This window comes from Pezoporus wallicus, unplaced genomic scaffold, assembly GCF_028554395.1.
Source record: "Pezoporus wallicus isolate ANWC-B61680 ecotype Strahan unplaced genomic scaffold, APGP_CSIRO_Pwel_v1 contig_12500, whole genome shotgun sequence".
NCBI classification, from domain to species: Eukaryota; Metazoa; Chordata; class Aves; order Psittaciformes; family Psittacidae; genus Pezoporus; species Pezoporus wallicus.
Genome location: NW_026642777.1, coordinates 99,759 through 114,533, shown reverse-complemented (window position 1 = coordinate 114,533; position 14,775 = coordinate 99,759). Strand labels below are relative to the sequence as shown.

The window sequence follows — 14,775 nt, the reverse complement described above, 5'->3', positions numbered from 1 at the left end:
GGGTTCACCATCGGTGAACGCTGCCCACAGCCCTCTCAGGCAGGGCTCTGTGTCAGGGGGGGCTACTTCACAAAGTACAAAACCAAGAACACAAACCATTACTACAGACCAAGGTACAACCTTCACCAACCCCGCTACAGCTACTCTACAAGTCCCAGCTCAAAACCAGCTTCACTCTGACCATGGATCTCCACCTGACAACAGCTATGGGACCTCTAACACTCAGCTGGCTATGGAAGCTCTCCCAGCCAGGTCTCTGCCAACACCTTCTCCCCAGTTCAATACAGAGGTGGGCTGAGCAGCTGCCATGTCAAAACACACTTCTCTCTCTGCAGTGCCCCCAGCACCACCACGCATGGGTGTGAAGTCCCCTATGACAGGGGAATGGAAACAGAGGCACTGCAGTGACACGGGGCTGGTGAGGCCACCACAGTCCTTGGTAAAACCCAGAGCTCATCTCCAGTTGTAAGCTTTGTCCTGTGCCCACTTTCCAGGGACTGGGATGTGCCTGGCAATACTCTGCAGTTAAAAAGAAGTACTGGTCTGGTTTGGAGAGGAGCTTCACAGCATCTCCAGGAAAAATTAATGGAATAAAATACTGGAGCAGCAGCAACCCGAGCAGCTGCTTCACCACGAGTGCTGGCGAGCCCTGAAGAGCAAGGACAGATTGCTCTATAACTACATCATAAAAACTACATCGAACTGATAGTTTTCTACAAACTATGCGATTTAAAATCCCTTTTCTGTCTGCCCTCACACTGGAAATCCAGGAGAAGCCAGACAGAACAGTCTGGAAGCAACTGTGAGGAGGAGCAGAGGGTGCAGCAGCCCCGCACCGTGCCCTGCATGAAGGAGAGCACCAGCAGCACCCAGACAAGGCACCGAGCTCAGCGCCATGAGAACCACGGAGCCCGTTCCAGTTGCAGTCAGAACTCATCCCGTAACCTCGGTGGGTGATCCATGCCAAAGAACGAGGAGGGTTTTCCATGCACATCTCGCTCCCTTTTCACAAAAGCTGTAAAGGAGGAGACGCAGTTCCCGATGAAGTGATCGGATTGGCCAAGAATGTACAAATCAACCTGAGGCACCTCTGGCTGCAAGCTCACAACCTTCACCTGCAGAGAAAGGAGGAACACAGAGGACTCCAGTCAGCTATGATTACAACCAAAACACCTTGGCATAATATTAGTAAAGGGAAGAAACAACAGAGTGGATTCTCTCTTAAGTTGACCTAGAATTCATTTATGAATGGATAAATATCAAAACATTTCTGAAAATCACTTTGGTTTATTTAACCAAAGTCTTTTACAAGGAGAAATTTCCTACATGCAGGACAATGCTCTTCAACCTCTAGGAAAGGAAGTTCCACAGTCTAATTTTTCTTGCTATGAACAAAATTCACTCTGAGATGTCAGTATGTGCCTGGGAATAACACATCACACAACCCGCTGCCTGCTGTCCACAGCAGTGATGGGCCAGGATCCAAGGGTGGGTTTATTAAAGCCCTCCGGCTGTGGGAGTTCAGACTCACCTTTCCCTGGAAGAACTGCTCTATTTCTCTTGTGTAGGGCTCTGAATCAGTGGCGATGTAAACAGATTTAGCTTCTGTCTTCTTCACCCAGAGCTTGAGGGCACGCTTGATCTCCGTGAGGTCGGGCAGGCACATGTCCATGGTGAGAGGTGCTGCAGTGCTCCGGTCGTAGCCCACACACTGTGGGGAAGCCATGAAGTGGGGCCCGGCCGTCCCATCCTTCAGCATATTGCAAGCGTTTTTCTGTGGGAAGAGGAGAAAACACCACGTTTGAATGGCAAATGTGAGGAAGCTGCATCCCCAGCTCCAACAGCAGCGTTACAGCCCACTGGAAGGGGGAATCCCAATGGCATTGCTAATGCACAGAGCATTAACACAGCAGGGCTCAGGCTGGGGCTCCCACAGCACATCCTCCTCAGGCAGCTCTTCCCACAGGGCGTTCCCAGTGGTCACAGCAGCACGGGATCCGTACCCAGTCCGAGCCGATCCTCAGGTGAATTCCCACGTAGGGCCGGAGCAGCAGGGACTGAATGTAGGAGTCTCCTTTCTTCACCATCTCATCAGACCACACCATGTACTTGTGGAGCGGCCGGTGCTCCTCCAAGACTGGGAACTGGGCTGGAGCTCCAGGTAGGGCAAGTACAGGGTGCTCAGAGGGGGGAAACCTAAGGAAAAAAACCCAAACAGGTGGTCTGCACCATGACACAACCCTGCGTGCATCCCTAGCACAATTACTGTCATGGTTGGACAGGAACTATGAACCCCTGGAAGATGCAGCACCTCCTGCTCCAAATGTAGATCCATTTGAACTGTTTTGCCATCTGAACATACCACTGAAGGAAACAGGTCCTACAGTTAACCTCAGGCCTCATCTTTGACACGCAGACTCTCACACAGCTCATAGTGCTGAGCTTATGTTTTCACCCCAGCCCAGAGCTATTCCACCTAAACTTACTGATAGCACTGCCCATAGAAGAGCATGCCATGGGAATATGTACTGGAAAAGGCATGAAGATATTTAATCATATCACTAATCACTTTAGACTCTCCGCCAAAGGCTTTTTGCCATGATGAGCATAACTGTTTTCCTGAGGTGCCTGTGAGCACTCTTCCACCCTCTCTCTCACTACCTTTGGATCCAGTGGTCCTTGTATGCAGGACTGAAGGAAATTCCCTTGAAGAGCTCAGACTTATCGAAATCCACTTGGAACTGATCCCAGAAGGGGCCAAACGGGTTCCCGTCCTGCAAGGGGAAGACAAGTGTTTGTTCAGCAGAGCCTGGAAGAGCACCAACCTGAGGAGCTGTTCTGTCACGGGAGGAACGCAGCAGTTTGTCACGGACCAGCTCCACAGGAAGGACTTGAACAGCTTAAAGAAACTTAACCAAGAATTAATGCAAAAGCTGCTAAAAAAAGTGAGACCACCTCAGCTCCCGAGCTTGTGTTTTAAAGTTGCTTTAAAAACATCTGGGCTGGACCACAGGTGGGAAACAGGCAGAGAGGAAGGGCTAAGCAGCAGTTCTGCTCTTACAGCCACAGTCAAGTCTGAGGTGATAAAACCTACTTATGCAGCCAAGCAAAGCAGGACGGCTCAGCCAAGGAATGCAGCACAGGTCTGGGGGAATAACGCCTCAATTCCCGAGCCAACGCCCCGGATGAGGCAGCCCGGATGGGGCAGCCCTTCCCTGGAGCACAGCGGCTGCCGGGCCCGCGGGAGGTGCTCACCTTCATGGGACAGGTGGCTTTGTCCGCGCTCCGCTGCGCCGCCGCCTCGAAGCAATAGGCCACCCGCCTGCCCGGCGGCCAGTGCGCGGGGGCCAGCTCCGCCATGAACTGCTCCAGGGCCACGACGCGGTGGTACCGGCGCAGCGGCTCCAGCCGAAACAGCTTCGCATAGGGAACGTGCAGCTGCAGAGACACGGCCCCCATCACTCACGGGACGGCGCTGGGGACCCTCTTCCCTCCCGCCCGCGATACCACCGCAGCCGCCTCCCCGCGGGGCTCACGTTGGTGTAGGGCGGCCGGTGGTGGCGGTACTCGATCCACGGCGGCACGGCCAGGGTCCGGTTGAGGGCGCGGGCGAAGGCGAGGGCTCCGAGGAAGTGCTCGGCCTGGTTCCCGAACCGGCCTGCAAGAGGGGCGAGAGCGGCGCTGAGCGGGGACTCCCCCGGGACTCACCGGGGGGAAATCCACCGGGCCCGCCGCGGCGGGAGGGCCTCACCCATGCAGGGACAGTAGAGCAGGTAACCGGCCTCGTCCCATATGGGCGCCGCGCCGCCTCCCGCCGCCGCCATCACCGCCGGGAGGAGGAGGACGATGAGGAGGAGAGCGACCGGCAGCGCCGCCATGGCTGCTCGGGGGAGGCCAGCGAGGGGCGGCCCCGTCCCGGCATGCCCCGGGGCCCGCCGGAACGGCCCCTCTAGCGCGCCGCGGCCGCCATCGAGGCGGAAGCGGGAGGGCGACGTCACTCCCACAATGCCCCGCACAATGGGGCCGCCGGGGCCTGGGCCGGAGCCGCGCCTGGCGGGGCCCGGGGGAACGGGGTGAGTGCGGGGGGGGGGCGTGCGGGGGGCGGCGTCACGGGGGCCCCAGCCCGCGGCGGCGGGGACCCCGCAGGGAGAGGGCGGCCTGCGGGGAGGGGGAGGAGGAGGAGGCGGCGGGGGGCGTAGGCCGGGCCCGCCTCTCCCCTCCCTCCCCTCAGGGCTGCGCCATGGTAACGGGAGGGGGGGGGGCACCGGGGCGGAGGGAGCTCCGGTTGCGCTCCCGGGGCACACGGCACGGCCGCGCTCTGTGCTGGCGCCTTTCGGGGCTCAGCGGGTGGGAAAAGCGGGTTTTGTAGCGGCCATGAACCGCCCCGAGCCGTGCCGGTGTGTGCGGCGCTGCCCGGGCTGCGGGAAGGGTTCGGGGCTGCTGCCGTGTCAGGGAAGCGGGGGGTGAGCGCGGAGCGCGGCCAGGTGCCGAAGTGACCCCGCGGGGCCGCTGCGGCCGGTTACACCGGTGGGGAAGGTACCGGGGCCGTGCAAGTAAACGCAGGTTTTTCACAGTTTTCCCTATAAGTGATCGAGTGGTGGAAACTGATACCGGGGCTCGAGCAGCTCAACAGGTCAATAATGGGGTTAGTAGGGAAAATCAGGGAATGGTAACAACGGGTGAGTCAGTGTTTGTGCCTGTAGGGAAACTGTAATAAAAGGGTCATTGCGAGAAGTGCAGAGTGGTGGCAGAGTGGGTTTGCCATCAGGTGTGGATTGGCCAGGCTGGTGCTGTGTGTCTGGGTCTGGTGTCCACTTCCCTCCCTTATAATTGAAAGAAATCATATTGGAAAATGACAGAAGATGCAGAAAAGCCACCAGGTGACCCCGAGGTGTGGAAGCAGAGCCTTGATGTCATGGGTCAGGTCTGGACTCGGTCAGAATTCCCTACAGGAAAGTGGGGTTGGTTTTGTTAATGATGCTTTGAAAGACCTGCTCCAAGGGCTGCTGCTGCAGCGGCTGAAGGTGCTGTGGTCACCGGCCAGTGTGTAATGTCAGTAAGGAATGAGGGAGCCTGTGCTGCCCACAGCTGGGATCACTGCAGAAGCTGGGGTGGAGGTGAGACAGGGTCTGAAACTCTGCTCCCTGCCGTGGAACTGGTACCTTCTGCTTGAACAACTTAAAATAAGCCTAACAAACCTGAGGGGGCACTGGCCTGCCTGGGGGAGGAAAAACTGAAGAAGAAGTAACTTTTCAGCTGGGTGGGTTCCTTCAGCCACGGTCATGCAGCTGGAGAACAGTGTGGCCCATGCGGAGCAGAAGCAGGAGTGAGGGCTGAGGGGACACAGGAGTCCCTGGGCCAAGACTGTCCCTGCAGGAAGAAAAGCGACAGCACTGGAGCAGCTCCTAGCAAAGGGACCACAGGATGCAGCAGGTAGAAGCTGGGGCAGCCACATCCAAGTCAGGCACAGGAGATCCCTTTAGGAAAGGGAAACCACAGCTCCGTGATGCCGGGGCTGGATAGGATCCCTGTCAGGCCGTGTCCCTGCTCCCGCTGCTGCTGTTCCCGCTTTCTTCAGGAACTCATCCAGGCTCCTTTGTAGTTTTCCCCCTGGTTATTTTTAACCTGGCAGTCTCCTGCTCTGGTTCCAGCCTGGGTCACCAGGTTTTCCCCACAGCTGTGGAATGCTGTTCTGTGTCACCGGAGTGACTCTGAGGGGCAGGAGCTGTGCAGAAGTGCTCTATCATTGACCCACACTGCGGGACGAGCTGCCAAAGCAGGACTCAGTGCCAGGGACTTGCTTTGGAACCTGAGAGCTTTCCTGTACCAAGTACCAGCGCAGTCACCTCATTGCTTTCTGTGCAATGATAAGTGGCTGGAATCTCATACAATCCAGCAGCTTATACAAGCTCTTGTAGCTGCAGTTTGCACAGCCCTGACGACTGTAGTAATGAAACATTTCATGTAAGCGGGCAACCACTGGGAATGCAGATAAATTGAGGTGGATTGAATTGTTTGCTGGTAGCAGCCTCCTGAGGTACAAGATGTTCTTTGAACACTTGGGGGTGATTGTGCCTCTCTGGTGGCTACAGAGTTCCAGTGAACAGGAGCACATTGGAAACGTTCTTTGGGGAAAGGTTACTAAGAAAACAAGTCGAGTTTCATACAAATGTGACTATGCAGCTCAGGCAGAGAGATTTCCAGCCAAGTGTGAATATTGTTAACCTTCCACAGCTACTCTATGCCACTGATAGGATGCAAGACTTTCACCTTGTTTTTCTAATTCTGGAGCTGTCAGGGTGTCCTAGGACGTGCATTTAGACTTAGAAAGGATCTTAAATGGGTAGAGAAAGTGGTTTTTGTTGCTACACCCTTACAATTTTAGAGGGAAGATGATAAAACTTTACAAAAATGTTAGAGATTACCATATCTGAACTCATTTGTGTTTGGGTTTGTGCTCTGAAGGCGTTGGCTTGTGCATCTCACTACTCAAGACAGCAAAACTCTGTTTTCTTCCAGGTAGCTTCGAAGCTGGCACAGATGGCTGGGCTCTTTCAGAGGAGAAGCAGCAACTACCTGGTGAAGGCAGCAGAGGCTCCTGGAATGTGTGTGCAGCTCTGAAGCAGGAGGTAGAGAACAGTTATCTCTTCCAACACACATCTTGTACACAGGTGACATTCACAGTTGTAGACGCCTACAGAAGAAGACTGCTTTGAGCCACGACACTCCTGCACCCGAGGGGCAGGAGTCCCATCCCATCACACGGGGTTGTACCCAATTCTGTCCTGAATGGGTATTTCCAAACCTCATAGTGATGCTTTTTCTCAGAGTCATCCCCTTTTCCCATGTTTCCATCTTGAGTGAACCCCTCCCAGCCCTGTGAGGGATGGTGCAGTCGCAGTCATTGTCGTTTCAGCTCCTCACAACGTTCAGCAGTGCAGGTTCCTACCAGGGGCGGTTTGTTCCCTCGCAGTTGCACATCCTGCCCACAACTGGCACTCGTGCTGCCGTGCAGGCAGGAAGTTCCTCCCTCTGAAGCAATCATGGAGTGAGAAAGAGCTCGAGGGTTTGATGCTATTTTAAGAAGAGCTTCTCGGGCAGCTAGGTTCAATGGCAGAGCTCTTCTCTGAGGTTACTGGGTTAGCTGTTGGTAGGACCCTTTAGAACTGCAGTACTTTACCAACAAGGCAAACACAGCTCAAGAAGAACCTACTGAGAGATTAACGTAGACCTTCATCAGCAGAGGATACAGGGGGTAGGTGCTGTTGAAGAGGAAACAATTTGAGCTTCCATTAGCAACGGCTCATTACTGTAGAAAACTGTAATGCAGAGACGCAGCCTCTGCCCCACAGCAGACAAGTGAGACTAGAATGACTAATCACACCCTGGAGAAAAGCAGCATCTGTTGCCTTCCTGAAAGAGGTGCAGAGTTGCTGATAACAGCAAGTTTTCTTCCCCAGCCCCGCTCACACACGTGTGGTAGGTCAGATTGGCTTGCTAAGAGATGGTCTCACCAGTGCATTGGGGTGGTAGAAGAGTGGGTGGAAAAAAACCCATACAAGAGAACCATGGTTTCTCTGAGAAGCTCTAGAAGGAAATTCCATGTAAGGAAAGATAAAGAACGAGTAAGAATAGACTTGTGAATATGAAAAAGGGAATGAGAAGCAATCCACAAAAGACAGGAGGGGAAGTTGAGGTATTTAGAGCTGTAAAGAGACACCCATCTGCAACATTTCAGGAGGAGATGCATGTAACAGGTAACACTGGCTCTTAATAGCTGCAGAAATGTAATTCAGAAGAGGTTTAACATCATTTATTCAGGTAACAGGTTAAGGGAGAAAAGAGCCAAAGGCTTTCAGGGGATGGGAGTTGCCGTGTCTCTGAACACACATCTCCACGTTTAGGGTGCTTGCTGGAGGCTCACCCCTGTTTGTGTACAGATGTGAAGGAGGCAGAGTCTTATCACCAGCCCTTCTGTGATTTCAGGTGGAGATGTTTTGCTATTAAAGGAGTTTGGTCACAGAGGGATCCAACAGGCAACTGCACTGGGACAACATCACAGCAAGGCACCCGCAGGCTCGAGTTCTGCTGGACATGGCCATGTTCTACTAGACCTGCCATGACGGCATTTTTTCCCAGTGTTCCCAACTGGATTCAAGATGCAAAGCAGGAGGAGGAAGAGACAGGCTGGAAATTAGTCCCCAGACCAAGAGGTGAAGAGCCGGAAAGTCAGGGAAAGTGCCAATGTGAAATACCAGAGGCCTCCTTCACAGCCGTGGACAAGCTGAGAGCTCACACGCTTCCTCACAGCGAGCAGAGGCCGTACAACTGCCCGCAGCTGCACTGTGGCAAAGCCTTTGCGTCCAAGTACAAGCTCTATAGGTAGGTGACTGCTGGGTCCCTCTCTGAACTGTGCTGCTCTGCCAGAGCAGGGGAAATACCCCCATCGTGGGCTTTGCTTGAATTTCTGAGAAGGAGGAGGAGGGGGAATGCCCTGGTTACCTTGAGAAGCAGCCGAGTCCCAGACGTTACTGCACTTGGCATTTCTTTAAGTGCTTTCCTGAGAACCTCAGATAATACTTTATCCTGAGCTCAAGCTGTTTTCTGTTTTACTAAGGAGGAAATTGAAGCAGAAAGTGAAGTTTTCAGAAGTGAAGTGCACAGATTAAAAACAAGACGAAAAGCAAGAACAGCACTTTCATAAGCTCTGCCTTTAATGGCAGGAATATTTCTGGGGCAGCTGTTATTCTAGCATGAAGAGTAGGGTTCTCATTTCTGTACTGAAATACAGCATAGAATAATTCAACTGTGTGATCATGAGGAACTTGAAACTAGATGAACCACAGTGTCAGAGAGGGCAAGATACCAAAGTGAAACCAGCCCACAGTGGCTGTGGACACAGGCGCTACCAGTCTGGTACCTCCTGGTGACATGAGGCTGCCTCAGCAGCAGATGAGCATTCTTGTCATAAACTCCCCAGTTTTCCTTTGTCCTTCCCCCTTTGACAGCCTCAGCAGGGAGAACAGGGCCTGAGCAGGTGGCTGAAGTGTCTGTGTGTGGAGGTGATGTGTGCTGGGGGGGGCTCTGTAACTTCCTTGCAGTGTTCTATGTCTGTGCAGTGCTGGGTGCCAGCAGTTTGGGATTTGTGTAGAGAACAAGGTAATGTGTTGAGGAAGCAGCGCGTGTTCTCTTGGGGGTCAGACACTGGCCTGAACTTTCCTGCTTTCCCCCCCAAAGGCATATGGCCACGCACTCTGCTCAGAAGCCTCATCAGTGCATGTACTGCGAGAAGATGTTTCACCGGAAGGATCACCTCCGGAACCACCTCCAGACCCACGACCCCAACAAGGAGGCTCTTCACTGCCCCGAGTGCGGCAAGAACTACAACACCAAGCTGGGCTTCAGGCGGCACCTGGCCATGCACGCGGCGGCCAGCGGGGACCTCAGCTGCAAGGTGTGCCTCCAGACCTTCGAGAGCACCCAGGTCCTGCTGGAGCACCTCAAGGCGCATTCGAGGCGGGCTTCTGGTGGAGCCAAGGAGAAGAAGCATCCGTGCGACCACTGTGACAGGCGCTTCTACACCCGCAAGGACGTGCGGAGACACTTGGTGGTGCACACGGGGCGGAAGGACTTCTTGTGCCAGTACTGTGCCCAGAGGTTTGGCAGGAAGGATCACCTCACCAGGCACATGAAGAAAAGCCACTCCCAGGAACTGCTGAAGATTAAGACGGAGCCAGTTGACATGTTGGGCCTCCTGAGCTGTAGCTCCTCTGTTGCAGTGAAAGAGGAGCTGAGTCCCGTCCTGTGCGTGGCATCCAGAGACATGATAGGTGGTAAGAGCTTCCCGGGCATGCTGCCCGTGGGCATGTACAGCACTCACCTCCAAACCGTGCCGAGCTCAGGGATGCCCCATTCTTTGGTTCCTAACTCTCTTCCAATGGGAGTGAGCTATCCTCTGGAGTCGTCTTCCCCCATCTCTTCCCCACCGCAACCTCCTCCAAAGTATCAGCTTGGATCTACCTCATATTTGCCTGAGAAACTACCCAAAGTAGAGGTGGACAGCTTCTTGTCAGACTTCCCTGGCAGCCTGTCTCTCTCATCTGGTGAGCCTCAGTCCTCTTCACCTCAGCCACCCCCTCTGGATGAGGCTTTGCTTTCCAAGAGCCCTGCGAACCTTTCAGAGGCTCTCTGTGCTGCTAACATGGACTTCTCTCATCTTCTCGGCTTCCTCCCCTTAAATCTTCCTCCTTGCAATCCACCTGTGTCCTCAGGGGGATTGGTCATGGGCTACTCACAGGGGGAGACACAGCCACTGCTTACCACTTTGCAACACCAACCTCAAGAATCTCCTGGAGCTGGGGCCTCGCTGAACTTTGGGCCCCTTCATTCACTGCCCCCTGTCTTCACCTCCAGCTTGAGCACAACCACGCTGCCACGTTTCCACCAGGCATTCCAATAAGCTGGAAACAGCACTGGAGAACAGATCTTTCAGTCACCCTTCAGTGGAGAGCCTTAAAAACGCACAACTCTTACTCCCCTTTGGGGTGTGAAAGCTTGGCAAAGCTGTTTCCGACGGGAGGTTTCTGATCTCTAGAGGGAGCACTTGTAGACTGGAACAGGAGATACCCCCCTGCGAGTCCCAGTCCTGTACAGTGAGAAGATTTCAGCTCAGAGACTGGATCCATTTGATGTAATTGTTAATCTGTGAATCAGGAGCCGCGCTTAGCACTGACCTTCCCCTAGCCCCCGGAGCTGCCCGTGTTCCTCCTGGGGAAGGGACTGTACCTGAGAAGGAGTTGAGACTCTTTCATCGTGGGCTAAACGTCTGAAGAGTCCAGCTTCCATTTCATGTTCCCACACTGCAGTTCTGGCCCAAGAGCCAGCACCTCCACATGGAGGAGGAGACGTCAGGATACCCACCCTGTATGAAGCCATGGGGAAGAGGCCGACCTTCCCCACTACCTCTCACCCATCACCTAACAGCTTACTCCACCCAGCGCCGCTTACTCCACATCAGTGTTAAGCAACGAGACCGTTTACACGGTGACTTCAGAGCCGTCACCTCATTCTCCTCCGAGGAGCCCTTAGGTTAAACTCAGCACAGCGCCATTGTTTACACAACTCAGATCTCTTCCTGCCATTACAAGAATAGGAGGCACCAGAATACACCAGGATTATCCCTGGTGGAACTAGAACACTGTTTACACGATGAAGTCAGGTTGCACTGATTTCTCTTCACTGCTCATGTTCTTCCCCCATGGGGAAACCCTCTGCTTCTGGACCACTGCAGCCCCTGCACCGCCGCTTCCCGCGTGTCCCTCTGGCTGTCCACGTCTCGAGGGGATGGAGCAGCGCTCGCAGCTGAGCTTGTTCACGTGGGGTGTGGGTAGAGCCCTTGAAACCTCTCCCACAGGCAGACAGATGGTGCATCTGTTCTGGAAACCAAAGCTGGGTTGGGGCTGGGGGCATTGCGTACTGTCAGCGAGAACAGGCTGCAGGGGCCCGCAAGAGGACTAGCAGAGGAGGAGTTCCTACGTGGGCTTTTTACCACAGCAGTTCAGTGAGGTCAGAACCCTTTTGGCTTATCCATGAAGCAGTCTCGAGGTGTGATTTACCTCAGTCCCAGGGTGATAACGGCCAGGAATCAGGAGGAAAAATCAGTCCCAGCTTCACATACGCTCTGTCAGTGTATTTGAAGCATCCTCCCCAGCACTAGTACTCTTAACAAAGGCTGAGGGTTTGGGCTGCAGTCAGCCACCCTCTCACTGAGGATTTGGTTCCATCAGCCTTTTTGTTCTCTCCCTCCCCAGCATTGCCTCCTGAAGTTAAAGCCCTGCTCCCTGCCCCTCCTCGTACTTTCTCCCACAGCCTGCCTACTGCCAAGACTTACACTGGGAAGTGCCAGCCCCACTGCTGGTGCCATTCAGCATCTGCATCATCTCCTGCTCTCATTTCCCTGGGCACTGTTCCTGCAGATGGTAACACACAGAGGTCGATCCCACTATGTATTAGTGCAAATCTTCACACCTCGGCGTGGAGGAACCATTGTAGGCCAACACAAACCAGGAAATTGGTCAATATTTTTCTCTATAAATGTAGAAAATGCAAAATCTACCTCTACTGTGTCTCTCAGCTCCTCAGGTGAAGCTGATGCTGCCCTCCCCAGAGAACATCCCTTCTCCCTGCCACGGAGCCCTCAGTGGGACATTGGCCATGCCTCGACTGCCCCTTGGCTTCTCCCCTTCTGCTCCAGAATGTTATTTTGAATTTAGCTTAGTAACTCTTCCCAGAATGACTGTTTAGTGATCCACTGATCTCTGACCATCCAGCAGGTGCGTTAGGTTAGCCAGCAATGCTGCAAATACTACTTTTGTATCAAAATGTAATATAAGATTTATTTACCTCAGCAATATCCTGTGGCAATGATCCCCCGAGTTAAATGCAGTACTTCCTTCTCTCCACTGGAAAACGTTGCCTTTGAAGTTCAACGAGTGCCTTCTTGTTCTCTAACAGAAAAGGTAAATGGGGCATTTCAGCCAGTCTTCTGTTTACCACCACTGAATACCTCAGGCCTGTCTCCTGTTGCTTTTCTCTTTGCAAAGTGAAGAGTCCCACACTGTTCCCAGTTATATGCAAACCTTCTGCCTGTCTCCAGGTGAGAGGATTAGTATTTTTCTTTTGTAAAGTAATAAATGGTGAGAACTGATCCCTTCCTGCAAGGGAGGAGTCCCAGATTTATGCAATGCCACCACACACCTTCCCCTGTGTCCGGAACATCCAGCTCGCTTGCTTGGTGCCTGCATTGTACCTGACAGATGTCAGCACTGGAATTTCTTTAGCAGAGGTAGCTGAATTAGAGCCAGGCAGCTTTTTCCTCCCAGTAGTCTGTCAAAGAATAAATGGATTTCATTTTGCTATTATTTGCACGTGTGATTTGCTTTCCCAGCTCTTCCAACAGCAGAACCGCACCAACGGGTCAGTGCAGGGAAGGGCCAGGCCAGCAAAGGGAGCAGCATGTCTGGAGGCAGCACACTGGAGCTAATGCCAAGTGTTCGGGCTGGGAAGTGGATTCCAAGTGCCCATTCCACAGCAGTATATAACCTGTAAGTACCTTGTCAGCAGGTCTAGAGCTATTGAGGCTGCTCCCATTGGAAACACCAAATACACAATTCACAACTGATTTCCTGAGGCTGGTCAGTGAGCTCTTACCTGCTCATAGAAAATACTTTGAGCATCTCAGCTCTGCTTGGGACTGTGTCCATCAGGAAGCGTGTTCCAAGTGTGCATTAGGAAATACATCCTGAGCCATGAGGAGAATCAGGAGTCGGCTGAGACGAGCACGTGCCAGTGGGACTGTGGGCAAGACACAGCAGGAAGCTGCTGCAGTGCAGCCAGGAAAGCTGCTGGGGCGGGGGTGCATGTGTGCACAAGGGGATGGAGCCATGAGGCTCCTCCTGTGCTCTGAAGGGTTGGTTTGAAGCAAAGACAGAATCCTGAGGCCAAAAGTCCAGGTCCCTCCATGAATCCAGAGATTAAGTTTCTTTCAAGCAAAGAATTAGACCCAAAACCAGACTCAGTGCCCTACTGGGGACACAGAGACAGCAGAGACTGTCACCTCCTGTCAGGGAGAGCCATGTTTGGTAGACAGAAAGTTGTGGTTACTGGGGCTCACGGGGGTTACCGGCCATGTGGCAGCATTTCCCCTGCAGACTCTTCCAGTGATTGCTGAGCTTTCATTCAGGTATTTGCCACCCCAGCCCCAGCAGCAACACACAAGCTCTGGGAAAGGGATCAAGCCGGAAGCCAACACTGAAGATCCAGCTCCCACAGCACCAACACACCTGCAGAATGCTCCGGCTCCCATCCTACCCCTACTCTCACCTCCATCTGCTCAGCACTACCAGCCTGTTGCTGTCCCAGTCCAGCTGCTCCCCCATTGGCACTTCATGAATCAAAGTATTTCACACACGGGGGATGAGTCGCTGAAGTCCCACGGGCAGCCCACGAGAGCAGCCCAGCGAGACACAGTGCTTGATCCAGGTGCACAGCAGCACACAGGATGTGCCACACCAGGAGAGGCCTCAAGCTCAGCCAAGTTTACCAGGAAGAAAAATGTTACAGAAAGAACCAGGCTCATTGCAGGCTCTGCTGCTGCTGAAGCCACACGTCAAAGACCACGCGGGTGCTGATGAAAAGGCAATCCCCAGAGGTGGTTTAGGACAAGGCAGAGAGCAGGACAACAGGACAATGGCCGATTTATTTACAATAGGACACAGAGAATACATACATTAATTAAAAATTACAAAGAATACAGAGAAAACACTTTGGGGAAGGGAGAGAAATTAAATCACTGCTTGCAGAGCCCCTCCACTGGGGCAGCACGGAAAAAGGGGAAAGAAAAATCAACCAAAAGCTAGAGAGGGACCTCAAATCAGAACCGACACAGACTCCACAGCACAGCTGGCTCAGGCATCCCCTGCTCCCTCTTCCCATCCTTGCTTCCTGGTGGATTAGGCTTTGGCACGATGGAGGCCAAAGAAGCCATCAGGGAAGGCTGGAGGGGTAGGTGCCAAGGACTTGGCTCCCCAGCAGTGAGAGATGGGTCCCTGAGGGGACCTGGTGGAACCTTCTGGCAACTGGGGTTCAAAAAGCCCCTGAGCCCTCACCAGAGCACAGCAGGGCTGGGAACAGGGGGCTCAGAACAGCTCTGGTTGGGTGTCACCTGGCTGGTTGGAGCCCGTGCTGCTCACAACAGCAAGGAGCACAACGTTCATA

At 53.6% G+C, this 14,775-nt stretch overlaps 2 protein-coding genes across 2 annotated transcripts; one reads left to right on the top strand and one right to left on the bottom strand.

Moving 5' to 3' along the window:
* Nucleotides 1-577: 577 nt before the first annotated feature.
* POFUT1 (protein O-fucosyltransferase 1) lies at nt 578-3,963 on the bottom strand. Its single transcript, XM_057432245.1, has 7 exons — nt 3,752-3,963; nt 3,537-3,658; nt 3,256-3,438; nt 2,662-2,774; nt 2,004-2,196; nt 1,532-1,774; nt 578-1,115 (listed from the first exon to the last, which is right to left on the bottom strand). Exons 1-7 carry the CDS (start codon nt 3,876-3,878, stop codon nt 927-929), a joined length of 1,170 nt encoding a protein of 389 aa, XP_057288228.1. The 5' UTR covers nt 3,879-3,963; the 3' UTR covers nt 578-926.
* Nucleotides 3,958-11,447, top strand: PLAGL2 (PLAG1 like zinc finger 2). Its single transcript, XM_057432244.1, has 4 exons — nt 3,958-4,073; nt 6,520-6,629; nt 7,987-8,382; nt 9,238-11,447. Exons 3-4 carry the CDS (start codon nt 8,120-8,122, stop codon nt 10,457-10,459), a joined length of 1,485 nt encoding a protein of 494 aa, XP_057288227.1. The 5' UTR covers nt 3,958-4,073; nt 6,520-6,629; nt 7,987-8,119; the 3' UTR covers nt 10,460-11,447.
* Nucleotides 11,448-14,775: the final 3,328 nt, after the last annotated feature.